Source organism: Maniola jurtina, chromosome 4 (genome assembly GCF_905333055.1).
Source record: "Maniola jurtina chromosome 4, ilManJurt1.1, whole genome shotgun sequence".
NCBI lineage: Eukaryota > Metazoa > Arthropoda > Insecta > Lepidoptera > Nymphalidae > Maniola > Maniola jurtina.
This window is the reverse complement of record NC_060032.1, coordinates 14,148,051-14,160,231: the sequence shown is the minus strand read 5'-3', so window position 1 is coordinate 14,160,231 and position 12,181 is coordinate 14,148,051. Positions and strand designations below refer to the sequence as shown.

At 38.8% G+C, this 12,181-nt stretch overlaps 1 protein-coding gene and 1 long non-coding RNA gene across 10 annotated transcripts in view; one reads left to right on the top strand and one right to left on the bottom strand.

The window, feature by feature from the left end:
• The first annotated feature begins 4 nt into the window (after positions 1 to 4).
• Positions 5 to 12,181, top strand: part of LOC123864114 (probable E3 ubiquitin-protein ligase HERC2) — a 52,167-nt gene continuing 39,990 nt past the window's right edge. For all 9 annotated transcript variants that reach the window (XR_006795707.1, XM_045904334.1, XM_045904331.1 and 6 more), the window contains exons 1-21: positions 5 to 415; positions 518 to 692; positions 1,144 to 1,288; positions 2,123 to 2,290; positions 2,669 to 2,935; positions 3,216 to 3,371; positions 3,787 to 3,915; positions 4,387 to 4,507; positions 5,080 to 5,248; positions 5,579 to 5,789; positions 6,184 to 6,332; positions 6,766 to 6,925; positions 7,454 to 7,551; positions 8,543 to 8,698; positions 9,006 to 9,111; positions 9,556 to 9,661; positions 10,114 to 10,336; positions 10,951 to 11,095; positions 11,169 to 11,251; positions 11,362 to 11,441; positions 11,882 to 12,024. Coding sequence is in view for 8 of the 9 variants with exons in the window: in XM_045904334.1 (XP_045760290.1) it covers positions 179 to 415; positions 518 to 692; positions 1,144 to 1,288; positions 2,123 to 2,290; positions 2,669 to 2,935; positions 3,216 to 3,371; positions 3,787 to 3,915; positions 4,387 to 4,507; positions 5,080 to 5,248; positions 5,579 to 5,789; positions 6,184 to 6,332; positions 6,766 to 6,925; positions 7,454 to 7,551; positions 8,543 to 8,698; positions 9,006 to 9,111; positions 9,556 to 9,661; positions 10,114 to 10,336; positions 10,951 to 11,095; positions 11,169 to 11,251; positions 11,362 to 11,441; positions 11,882 to 12,024 (3,227 nt within the window). In the remaining variant the exon portion in view is untranslated. The remainder of the gene's footprint in view (positions 416 to 517; positions 693 to 1,143; positions 1,289 to 2,122; positions 2,291 to 2,668; positions 2,936 to 3,215; positions 3,372 to 3,786; positions 3,916 to 4,386; positions 4,508 to 5,079; positions 5,249 to 5,578; positions 5,790 to 6,183; positions 6,333 to 6,765; positions 6,926 to 7,453; positions 7,552 to 8,542; positions 8,699 to 9,005; positions 9,112 to 9,555; positions 9,662 to 10,113; positions 10,337 to 10,950; positions 11,096 to 11,168; positions 11,252 to 11,361; positions 11,442 to 11,881; positions 12,025 to 12,181) is intronic.
• Positions 7,827 to 8,273, bottom strand: LOC123864189. The gene is made up of 3 exons (XR_006795719.1): positions 8,238 to 8,273; positions 8,198 to 8,205; positions 7,827 to 7,860 (listed from the first exon to the last, which is right to left on the bottom strand). It is a non-coding gene; the product is annotated as an uncharacterized LOC123864189 (long non-coding RNA).

The following is a 12,181-nucleotide window of genomic DNA, read 5'->3' as shown; positions in this document are numbered from 1 at the left end:
TCGATTGATTTGTGATTGAAGAATCAAATGATTAAATTATTATTTCGAAAAAAAATCCTACTCTTAGTGAGATAATGTGATTTCTAAGTGAAACAATATGCCCTATTCTACTATAAAATTTCTGAATATGGAAAGGTTTTAATACCCGAGTAGTATACGAAACAAACCGGTTGCGAATATGTCTGTGCCCGAGGAACAAGACGACTTCATATTTCGTCCCCAACAACATTTAGACCCCAAATGGCTAAATCCTGACTTACAAGAAGCCCTTCACGACCCCGAAGCTGTTTATTGCCTATTCAATAGTTTACTACAGGACAGAGAAATATATTTCGATGCCGGAAACGGGTTGGTCAATGCTGCTGGAATAACTGCGAAACTTGGTGATAGCGGAAAGTATTATTGCGGCCTAAGGGTATGTGTTTATATACCTAAGTACATAGAAAAAATATCTTCTATAATAATATACTTTCAACTTTTTCTTTTGGAAAATCTGCACCTCTCTTAATCTTTTTAGATTCTAAACTGTACTTGTTGTGACGGTCTTTGCGGTCCTCATTCGGGATGTGCATGCGCACCCTGTACTGCACTTTCAGCTGAAGAAGAGCTACGTGCCTCAATTCAGTCTAAAATTGTTGCACCACCACCCTCTGTCCAGGTTATTGATGATATCAAATGGAAGCTGGATCCAGGTGATTTTAAAAAGCAATTCTATTTGTTTGTACTCATATGCAATTTAACTCCCTCAATTATTTCGTATTTCTAATATTATTCTTTTGATTGGAATGTTGGAAACTTAAGATTTTGTAAAAAAAGTTTTTCCTTTTACATAACCCAAGCAAAGATTTTCAGGCTTCTAATTAAAATTCAGATTTTTAAAGCTAATGATTTTGTAAGAAGGTTTTCTCTTTAACATAATATACCCTTAATAAGCAAGGATTTTCAGGTTTATAATCAAAACTCATTATATTTTCAACTTAAAGATGAAATTAATGATCACAACTTTTAAAATAACTTCCTTTTTATTTATAATTTTATGATAGTGTTTTACCTACTCTTCAAGCAAATTTCTAAATAATTTTTGATATGTATTTAAAATTATTAAGAAATTTCTTTTATGTTTTTTTTTAACTCTAAACATAGGACCAGAATGTCTGCAAAGCCTGATGGAGGCCCTAGTTTGGGAACAGCGAGTGAGGGCTATCAATACCGCTGTCAGCTGTCCATTCATATCACAGATACGCAGACTAATTGTGCTCTGTCATAGACATCTGGTAGCAGTGATCAGGTATTGAAAGATATCTTGAAATTTTGGTGCTAATTTATCTCTACACATCTTTTTCTTTAAGGAATATTGAGAGAAAAAAAACCCCTTTCACTATCTATTTATAGTCTTAACAATTTAGCTTAATATTTCATTAGCATTTTTATCTTCTATTGATTATTCTCTTCTGATGTTTTGTTAATTGGAAACGTTTTATAAGTTTTTGCACACTCTCTATGCCCTGTGGCAGTAAATTGGGGTTGGGTCAAACCTTATACATAACAACTGTTGATAAATTATTATCAGGCAAAATCAATTTAAGTGTTTGACTTAATAATTGACTTAATTAATTGCAGTAAGGTCTTTGACTACATATATTCATCAACAAGTGTAAATTAAAAATTTATAACACCCCCAACAAGTGAAGGTTACAGTAACTAGAAAAGAGCTGATAACTTTCAAACGGCTGAACCGATTTTCTTGGATTAAAGCTAAGAACACTCTCGATCAAGCCACCTTTCAAATAAAAAAAACTAAATTAAAATCGGTTCATTAGTTTAGGAGCTACGATGCCACAGACAGATACACAGATACACACTTCAAACTTATAAAAACCCTCTTTTTGGGTTGGGGGTTAAAAAGATAGAGTTTGTATAGTAATACTTAATAGTCTTAGCTTAATCTAGTTTGATACCTATAATAATTTGGCTGTCCTTATAAATAATGTCTTTAGAACATTACTTTTAACAAACTTCTCTATAACATAAGCATTTGTTAAGTTAGTTACGTTAGTAGTACCTTTACTTTAAACTGGTTATAAATAAATAATAATCTTTAAAAAAAACTGTTTGGTTTTAGGGATCAAAACAACCATAAAGAGGCTAAAAAGACCAAAGTTGAAAAGAAACCTGTCCACGGTGTTAGCAATAGAAATCTGAGCAATGTTGTCAGCACTCTCAATAAACCAATGGAGTTAGGATCTGATATGCAAGAAGAGGGTGAGGAAGCAAGTGATGAATCTGAAAGGTAATCTATGAGCACCAATTACCTCTTTGATCTATATCTAATGTCTAGCATATTAGGACTAACTTCTTTACAATAGCTATTGACTGTTGGCTAATCAAAGGTTGTTACAAGGTACAAGCTATAAACGCTCTTAAGAAAGATATAAACTTCAAACACATTACTGTATTGTGCTGTGATGCAATATAATCTTGCACGCTGATTTACCAATCGGCTTCAAGCATCAGTGCGCCAAAGGGTCATGCCATTTATATGGTATGACCTTTTGGCACACCTATGAACTCATGTCTATGGTTTCTTCTTCTTCTCTCTGGGCTGGTTTCCGCACTTAAACGTTTCCGTCTGTTGTGCGTATGTCTATGGTTTAATGTCTTGTTTCAGTGCCTTTGCTCTAGCGCGAGTGGGCGCAAGAGCTGCATTACGTCTCGCTCTGTCGCTAGTGCGGCGCGCATGGCGGTGCGGCGAGGAGGCCGATGTATGCTCCGCCCTACTTCGCGACGCACTGGATGCAGTACGCGGATTGCCCGAAGCTGCATTGTACGCTGGCAGTGGACAGCTAAATTCGATCGCACAAGTGCCGAGATCACAAAAGATCTGGGCAGAAGTTGTTGATAGTGCTGCCAAATTCTTGCATCAGGTTGTTGCTGGGTAAATATTTTTCTTGTATTTTGTGTTATTTGAAAAAAAGTTATTAGCCTGAATATCAAATAAAGTATAAATATACACACTGGCCGTCGCCGCCGTTCTTATAAGATTCTTATTCGAACTTGGCTTCAACACACAACCGTGCGTCTTGATAGGTATACATACATATAGACTTTTTTAAAATATCTTGGGTTTGATTCTGTATTTTATGCAACTTTCCTTAATTTTAAATTGAAATATTGAAATTCATGTACATGCCATTCATAACATCCTCATTTCGCAGTGAAGTAGGTTGCAACGTCCCTCAAGGCGACTGGCGGACCTCGCTGTGCGTGTGGGTGGAGCTGTGCGCCCGTCGCGCCGAACTTCCAGCGCTGTTGAAGGCTGCAGACGTTCTAGTCACGTTACCACCCAAGCAGAAACGACAACCGGACAATAGGTAGAGGCATCTTGTGGTGTGATCGTTGTATAATGAATAAAAATTTACGAGGACCCCCCTGGCGCAGTGTTAAGTGCTGTGGCCTTATTAGTGGGAGGTCCCGAGTTCGATTCCCGGCAGGAGCTTAGAATTTCATAATTTCTAAATTTCTTGTGTGGTCTGGTAGGTGTCTTTGGTCGTGTCTAGTTACCCTACTGGCAAAGCTGTGCCGCCAAGCGATCTAGCGTTCCGGTACGATGCCGTCCAAAGAAACCAAAAAGGTATGGGTTTGATGAAAACTGCCATACCCCTTCCAGGTTAGCCCGATTCCATCTAAGACTGCATCATCACTTACCACAAGGTGAGATTGCAGTCAAAGGCTTACTTGTATCTGAATTTAAAAAAAAGAACTTTTAATTTGAATTTTTATTTGCAGAATAGTTTTAGAAGAATGCACAGCGCCGTTAGGTCCATTTTTAAGACGCATGGCCAAAGTTGCAGCACCTAATCCAATAGTTAACTCAGAACCAAATAGCGAGAGTAATCCTACTGAGGCATATCTTAAGTAAGTATTTATTTTTAAGAGATTTGTTCCATGAGTACGAAGCATTTTTGCTCAACTTTTCTGATACAAATCACTTAAGTGTGGAATGCCCTTCTCGCGTCCGTATTTCCTGCCAAGTATAACTTGAATACACTTCAAGGCAAGAGTGAATAGACATCTTCTAGGCAAGTGCGCTCCAACATAGACCTCATCATGGCTCTGATTCTCGTCAATCACAAGCCTATCTCACAAAAAAAAGGATTAGTTTGAATATTCACAAATATCTGATCTGAACTGAATAACAGCTATGAATCTAGTGCTGTCTTTTTCTACAGCTGACATTCTATAAAGGATAGCACTATACCTAGTTTTAATATGTAGTGCTATCTCTTACTATAGGTAACATTGTGAATAGGATAGCACTATTGAATTAGACTATGTAGGTTAAATTTGAATGAGGCTATTTCAATTGTACTTACGTTATTGTTTTAGGGAACTGGTTATACCAAGTGGCGATGGTCTTATGAGTGTAAGGAAAGCTGGTATTGCTTTGCTCTGTCATTTAGATCGATTGGGTGCTCCGTTGTTACCGCCTTTGAAAGGATTTGTTACTGTAAGTATACAACTATCCAGCTCATAAAAAATATTTTTTATAAACTAGCTGATGCACGCGACTTTGTCAGCGTGGATTCAGGTTTTTTAAATCCCGTGGGACCTCTTTGATTTTCCGCGATAAAAAGTAGCCTGTGTGACTCTCCAAGTTTTTAACTATAGCAAAAAATCACGTCGATCGGTTGCTCCGTTGCAACGTGATTGAATGAAAAACCAATAAACCATCGATGTATATGGATTAGCCTTTCCCATACAATTCCGTCCGCAAAAATACGCTTGAATCTTACGTCATCGTCATTGTCAAAGTCAAGAGACTTTTGCAAATTCTCTTGACTTTTTGAGCGCGTTTCTTATCTTCGAGGGGCCCATCCATATACATCGATGCAATAAACCAACAAACAAACACACTTCCGCATTTAAAATATGGGTAGTGAACTAGTGATGTATTTGTTTCAATTTGTTTTTTATATATAAAAAATAGCGAGCAAACGAGCAAGCGGGTCACCCGATGTTAAGTGATTACCGCCGCCCATAAACATTTGCAGCACCAGAGGAATGCTTTTCGTTTTTCAGTGCACTGAGTCGGCCCAAGAAGTTGTCTCTATAGGTTCTGGATTATTGCAATTAGGAAGTTTGAGAATACAGCAAATCGCGTGTGCTGAAAAATTGGCGTTGTTATTAACTCACGATGGTGCGGTGTACACTTTGCCTTATGACACCATGACCCCTCATCTTGTGCCGGGTAAGAACCTACTAAGTACTACCTATTATATATTACGGTTTGGACACTTTCGTTCTATCACTTCATCGAAAGGGTATCCTTTCTAATGAATTGCTTTTTCTATGACAAGTTTATTTCCTTCAGTGAAAATAGAAGTCAAATAATTTGTCAAAGTAGGTACTATTGTAAAGTTTTTGACTGTCAATGGTTGAATTTTTAGGATAATGGTGTAATGGTGATTATTAATTACGGAAAAATAATAGCATCTTGTGGCAGTGTACAAGAATTTGTGAACGATTCTGAGAACTATATATTTCAACATTTTATATCAATGGAGCTTATGTATTTTAGGACTAGAAAGTAAAACAATAACTCAAGTGGCATGTCATCCAAATGGACGACACTACCTTTGTCAGTCATCGTGCGGTGGTGCTTGGTCGTGGGGTGCGGGCGAGGACGGGAGACTGGGCCACGGGGATACGGCTGCCAGGGATGCGCCCCAGCCTTTACACCATCTCGCTCATCATGAGGTCGTTAGAGTGGCTGCCGGAATCGCTTGCAGGTGAGATTCATCCCCGAAGATTTTAGTCACGTTGTTTTAAATTTCAACCGATTTCTGCTTAGCCACAATCGTTTAGCCGTAATAATAATCGTGAGATAGCCGAAATCGAGGTGCTGTTATTTCTATAAAACTTTGGTAGGTTAGGCTAGGAAGGATTACCTTTACAAGACACCGTGCGAGGGCGCTTGGTCATGGGGTGCGGACGAGGATCCAAGACAAGACCACGGATACACGACTGGCAGAAAAAAGAAATGCGCTCCAGCCTTTACACCATCTCGCTTATCATAAGATCATTAGTGTGGTTCGCTTGCAGGTGATTTCTATCGGTAGATTTCCTTCACAATATTTGAAAACTGATCTTGGAGTCTTGCCATAACATTCGAATTTCCTACAGCGCGGTGATAACATCTCGCGGAGCCCTATACACTTGGGGACGCGGCGCTCATGGCATACTAGGCCACGGCACGATTGAAAACTGTTTGACTCCGCATGCCGTGGCTTTTACTGCGCATAACATCGAACGGATTATTGATGTCGCTCTTGGTAAGTCAAAGATTATTAAAAAAATCATCCAAAGCGTATATTGCAGTTCCGCGGGTACTTTTCGTTCCAGAGTTTATTACTGTACGATGTTTAGGAATAGAGAGAGGGTTAAACTGAATGTTCCCAAAATTGTGTACCTTGCGAGTCAATTGAGAATTTTATCTAGATTTGATTGAATTTTATTGAAATCAGAAATGTTTTATTGAAACACAATACATTTTAGGAAACATATTTAAAGAAAATGTGGTTTGGCGTTGGAAGTAGATTTTAAGTGCAACACAATGATCGGTCTTGTGATTTAATTCACAGTAAGACAAAATGGCGTTGTGTCAATTTTCTACATTATGTATTAACATTTTTTGTAAATTTCCTTGACTAATGTGTTGGCTAGATAGTAGTTCTAGATTTTTCACAAAGTTTCTCCTGTAAATAGGTTGGGGTGAAGGTCAAACTTTGTGCTGCACTTGGGAGGGCGCGGTGCAAGTGTTCGGCGACAGTGAGACGGGTACACCCAGAGCTCTTACGGCGTTGTCTACCTTGCGAGTAGCTCGAGTTTATACTGGGGAACATTGGCATGCTGTCCTTACTGACGGGTAACTGATTCTGATGATTTTAATAATAAAGGCAATGTACAACATTGGTTACTTTTAAAATGTTTATTGTTATGCCCCTTGTCATGTCTGAAAAGGAAAAAGTAACCCTTATATTATAGAATCACTTATCTGTCTGTCTGTCGTGTCTGTCAAGACCCGTCAAGGGGATCCAAACATATAGGGTACTTCCCGTTGGCCTAGAATTATGAAATTTATGAGATAGCAAGGTCTTGCAACACAAGTGAAAGAAAAAAATCCGAAAAAAAGTTATAGTATTATTTTTTGGACGATGTTACGGAACCCTTCGCGTGCGAGTTTGACTCGCACTTGACCGGTTTTTCACTATGATTTAGGACCTGCTACTAAATAGATACCTACTTTAATGCCTACCCTGCCTTCAAACCCTGTGTAGGACACTGATTATGCCAAATGAATATTAAAATGCTCAAAGTTTTTCATGTAGAGTTTGAAATTTGATCTATTACAGCTACAAACATAAATTGCTATTTATTTTTTGTGCTTTTGCAGAGGACAAGTCTACACTTGGGGTAAAGGAGATGGATATAGATTAGGTCATGGAAATTTGGAATCTACTACAATACCTAAACTAGTTGAGGCCCTGCAAGGTACGTACGTTTCCTGAAATATGGATAACTCAGACTTGCTCAGTGGGTGATAGAGACTGCTATACTCGTAGTTTTTCTACGTGATCAACTCGGAAATGAGGAGATCAGTACAAGAACCAGAGCAATCAACAACTCAACGGGTTGCAAAGATCAGTGACACATAGTTCGAAGAACCTATCAGTGGAATCGCGACAGCGCACCGGAAAGCGCTGCCTTCACAGACTAGGTGGACGGACAGATGACATCAAACGAGTCGCAGGCGGCCGCTGGATTCAGGCAATGTAATGGGCTTCCGAGACGGTCAAGCGGCTTGACGACAATCACGATTTTAGCTTGAGCCAAGCATTTTGATGCTTAACTCAAGCATCAAGCAATGTTTGCTCAACCATTTGCATCAAGCATTTACAGTACAACCAAATTGATAATGCGCATAGAAATCTTCGTCACTGTTCGGCAACGGTCGTATGATACACATGATATTGACTCCTATTTGTTTATAACAAGGTGCAAAATTCGTCGTATTCCCAGAAACACCCGAATCATTGAATCGTAAGAGCCCTAAACAATGCACTTGCATTTTGCACCTTGTTATAAACAAATAGGAGTCAATATCATGTGTATCATACGACCGTTGCCGAACAGTGACGAAGATTTCTATGCGCATTATTAATTTGGTTGTACTGTACGTGCTTGACGGTGATTGATGCGATTTTATATGTTCGACATATGAGAAAAGTGTCGTTTGCTTGGTTAAGCTGCTTGACGGACGCATCAAGGGGCTTGATGCGACAGTCAAACAGCTTGATCAAGCAAAACAAAACTACGAGCTTGCCGTTTGACCGTCTTGGAAGCCCTTAAGACTGTGGCGTGTGGAAGTCTTTGCAAGATACCTATATCCGATGGTAGTAGACTTCTGTCGTTGACTTCCTTGCTCTCAGTACAAGTGACCCAATGTAAGATTTTTCACAGCTTTACGTTTAAATAATTGCAGGTATAAAAATAGTCGATCTGTCACTCGGTATGTCGCACGGTATTGCGTTGTCGTCTGAAGGCGTGCTGTACGCATGGGGCACGCACGAGCGTGCGCAGATCGCCAACACCGTGCCGCAACCTTTGCAAGCGTTCAATCCTTCATTTAAAGCGAATGGTAAGTATTTATTGTTGTATTCGTTTTTAGGGTTCCGTACCTCAAAAGGAAAAACGGAACCCGTATTTTACAAAAAAAATAATTTTCACACCTAATTGTTGATCCAGCTGTTTTCTATTCCGGCACCATTCAACAAGAACTCCTTCAGAGCTCTTTTTACTTTGTTTCTGTCATATTCTTGTATTTTATCCATGACAGTCAATGGGAACTCATTAAGTAAAGAAAGGAGGAGGGAGGAGGATTAACATTGTAAGTATAATTGTTTTGGTATTATAAAAGTAAAATGTGTATTGTATTTTATTTTTAGGTGTCGCGACTGGGCCGTCGCAAATATTCGCGTGGAGCGAAGAAAATCCAAGAGATCTCCCGTCTTCAATGCCTTTTGTGATTGACTTATCAGAAAATACATTTAAGTGAGTATTTAGAAAATAATTCTTTAGTCAAGATTTCGGCCTTCTAGTACAAGTGTTGATATCCTAGTGGTCAATATGTCGGTTCCCTAGTCGGGGGTCTAAGGTTTGATCTTGGGCACGCACCTGTTACTTTTTGTAGTCATGAGAGCGTTTCTTGCTTTAACGGTGAAGGAAAACATCGTGAGGGTTTAAACCTGCATGCCTGAGAGTTTTTCACAATGTTCTCAAAAGTATGTGAAGTCTGCCAATCCGCACTGGGCCAGCTAGGTAGACTATGGCCAAAACCCTTCTCATCCTGAGAGGAGACCCGTAGACTCAGTAGTGAGACGGTGATGGGTTGATCATGGTGAATTTAATGATACATGTCATAAAAGTTTTATTCAAAAATAGAGAGAATTTTTAGGTTGATGATTAGCTTTGGCATCAAATGTTTCCGTATTTCAGGTTCCTTGAAAGGCTACTTAGGATAGTGGTAGAACAAAGCGGTACGGCGAATATAAAGGATAATGAATGTCTAGCAATCTCATGTCTGAATCTCCTTAGGTTACAAGTAAGTCAAATTTTTCATTTAATTTCAATAAACTATTTTATCTTTTCAGCACTTCTCTAAATCTCAGAATTTTCCTTTTGATATACTGTAATAATATCACTACCCATATTATAAATCCCGAAAAATCAAAGAGTTCGCAAGGGGTTCTTAAAAACCTAAATGGCAACGAAATCGCGGGTATCTGCTATTTTCAAATTTATTTTATTATTTCCTATTTACAATCAAAACTACAATACCATCCGATGGCCTCAAGCTCTTAAACCTTTAAAGTTGAATACTAAATTTCGCTGCCTATTGGCCTCATTTTCGCAACAAACCCCGAATGTATGATATTTTATTGATGATAAGTTATGGTTATGGTATGGTACAGTTAGTACAGTTGTACTAATTGTAGTGTTATTATATTGTAAAAATGCCACTCTATTTTTATCTTAATAAATGGCCCTTTGTAGGTACACGCTTGGCAATGCGCGCGAGGCAATGAAATAGACGAAACAGATTCGGAAAGTAGATCTTGGTGTGCTGGAGTGCACACCGCGCTGGTGGCGCTAGTTGAAGGCAGGGCCGGGGTAGCGGCCGCGGCGGCTGCCAGGAAGGCTCTGGCTGCGGCCTGGCCCATACTGTTGCCCACTCCTCAGATTAGAGCTCAGCATCTCATAGCTTTGTTACCTCAAGGTAAGATTAGCATAGACATCGTTTCAACCATCGACATCCACTACAAGACAGCGTCGCTGGACGAGCAAATTTAATAATATATGTATGTGTAATATGTATAGTCCCACACATGTAACGCCCAATCATAAAAAAACCGGCCAAGTGTGACTCAGACTCGTGTACCGAGGGTTACGTACTCGGGTAGTTTTCCTGACATTTTACACGAGAAATCAAAAAATGTTATGCATAAAAATAAATAAAAATCTGTTTTATAACGAACAGGGTAAAGTCCTTTCATACGATACCTTACGTGATATAGTAACTTTGAAAATTGAAAATACTAATTATTTATTTGTTCTTGTACACATTTCGTGATGTAACCACAAATTCACGGTTTTCGGATTTTTTTCCTTTACTTGTGCTATAAGCTACCTAATTTCATAATTCTAGGTCAACGGGAAGGACCCTATAGATTTCCTGACAGACAGGACAGAAGGACAGACAGACCGACAACAAAGTAATTCTATAAGGGTTTCGTTTTTCCTTTTGAGGTACAGAAACCTAAAAATGGTTTATGCTAATGTAATAATAATGCTAATATTATATTTCATCTTAATAAACCAAAAACTTTCTAGGGTCAGTCCCCGCTAGTACAGGAGCAAGATTCATGACAGAACTGTTGGTGTGGTCTCTATTGGGAGGTGGAGGTTTGCGGGATGCTTTAAGAAACGCCCTTCAAGCTGATTCTAACGATCCGTACAATCATTTGCAGCTAGATGAGTAAGTTTTATAATCCGCTACCCTTTTAAAGGTTTTGCATGAACTGTAATATACTAAGCTTAACTGTTTTCAGTGAATATGACCAAATCGACATAGTAACAGGCCAACGTGGGCATTCAGCAACAACTATGTCTGAAGACAGTGAAACTGTTCAAGGTATTGTAAAACAACTAAATATCTCAAAAAATGAAATTCCTAAGCTGAATAATAACTAAGTAAACTAACTAACCAACCAAATAAACTAACTAAACAAATATTATTTACAGCCAATTGTACGGACGAATATCAGATTAGCAATAATGCAACAGTTTGCGAAAATGGCGCCTCAGTTCCTCTAATGCATTTGGTATGTAACTTCTTATTTGTTTTAGGGATCCGTACCCCCCGAAGAGTGCCAACGGGGCCGTCCTTCGTCCGTCCGTCCATCTGTCCGTCAGCGGGTTGTATCTTGTGAACCGTAATAGGCACAGAGTTGCAATTTTTGAAGAAAATGTATTTCTATTGCCGCTATAACAAAAAACTTCAAAATTACCGCCAGGAAAAAGAAATGGTGGTACGGAACCCTTTGTGTGCGAGTTTGACTTGGCCGCTTTTTAGCCCTTACTAGGACTTTTTATTATTGACTACTTCAGGAAATTGAAGGCCCATTGGCTACTCTCGCCCAATGGATTTCTATTTTTTGACAGCTGAGTGTGACGCTCAGACGATAGAAGCCAATATGCGCCCAGTCTTAGTAAATACTTCAAACTACTTATAGTTTATTTGATTTTCTTTCATATTTTTCAGGTAAAGCATTTGATACGCAACACGAGTTGCCAGACGCAAATGCACATAAACTCCATAATGAGCGGAGATACTAGTAAGACTGATGATCTCAAGGGACACGACACTGTGAGTCCTAGCTGCGATCTTCTTATAAGATTTCAAAGGTAAGTTATCTTTAATTTCAAAGGATTAAGTAATCATTATTATTTCAGTGTCCTGCTTCTCCAGGAGTTTGCGTTTTGCACTCAAGTTATATATTAAATTATTAGGATTTGTTTTCAAAATCAAAATAAAGCAAACAGAAGTCCATAATATAAAGTC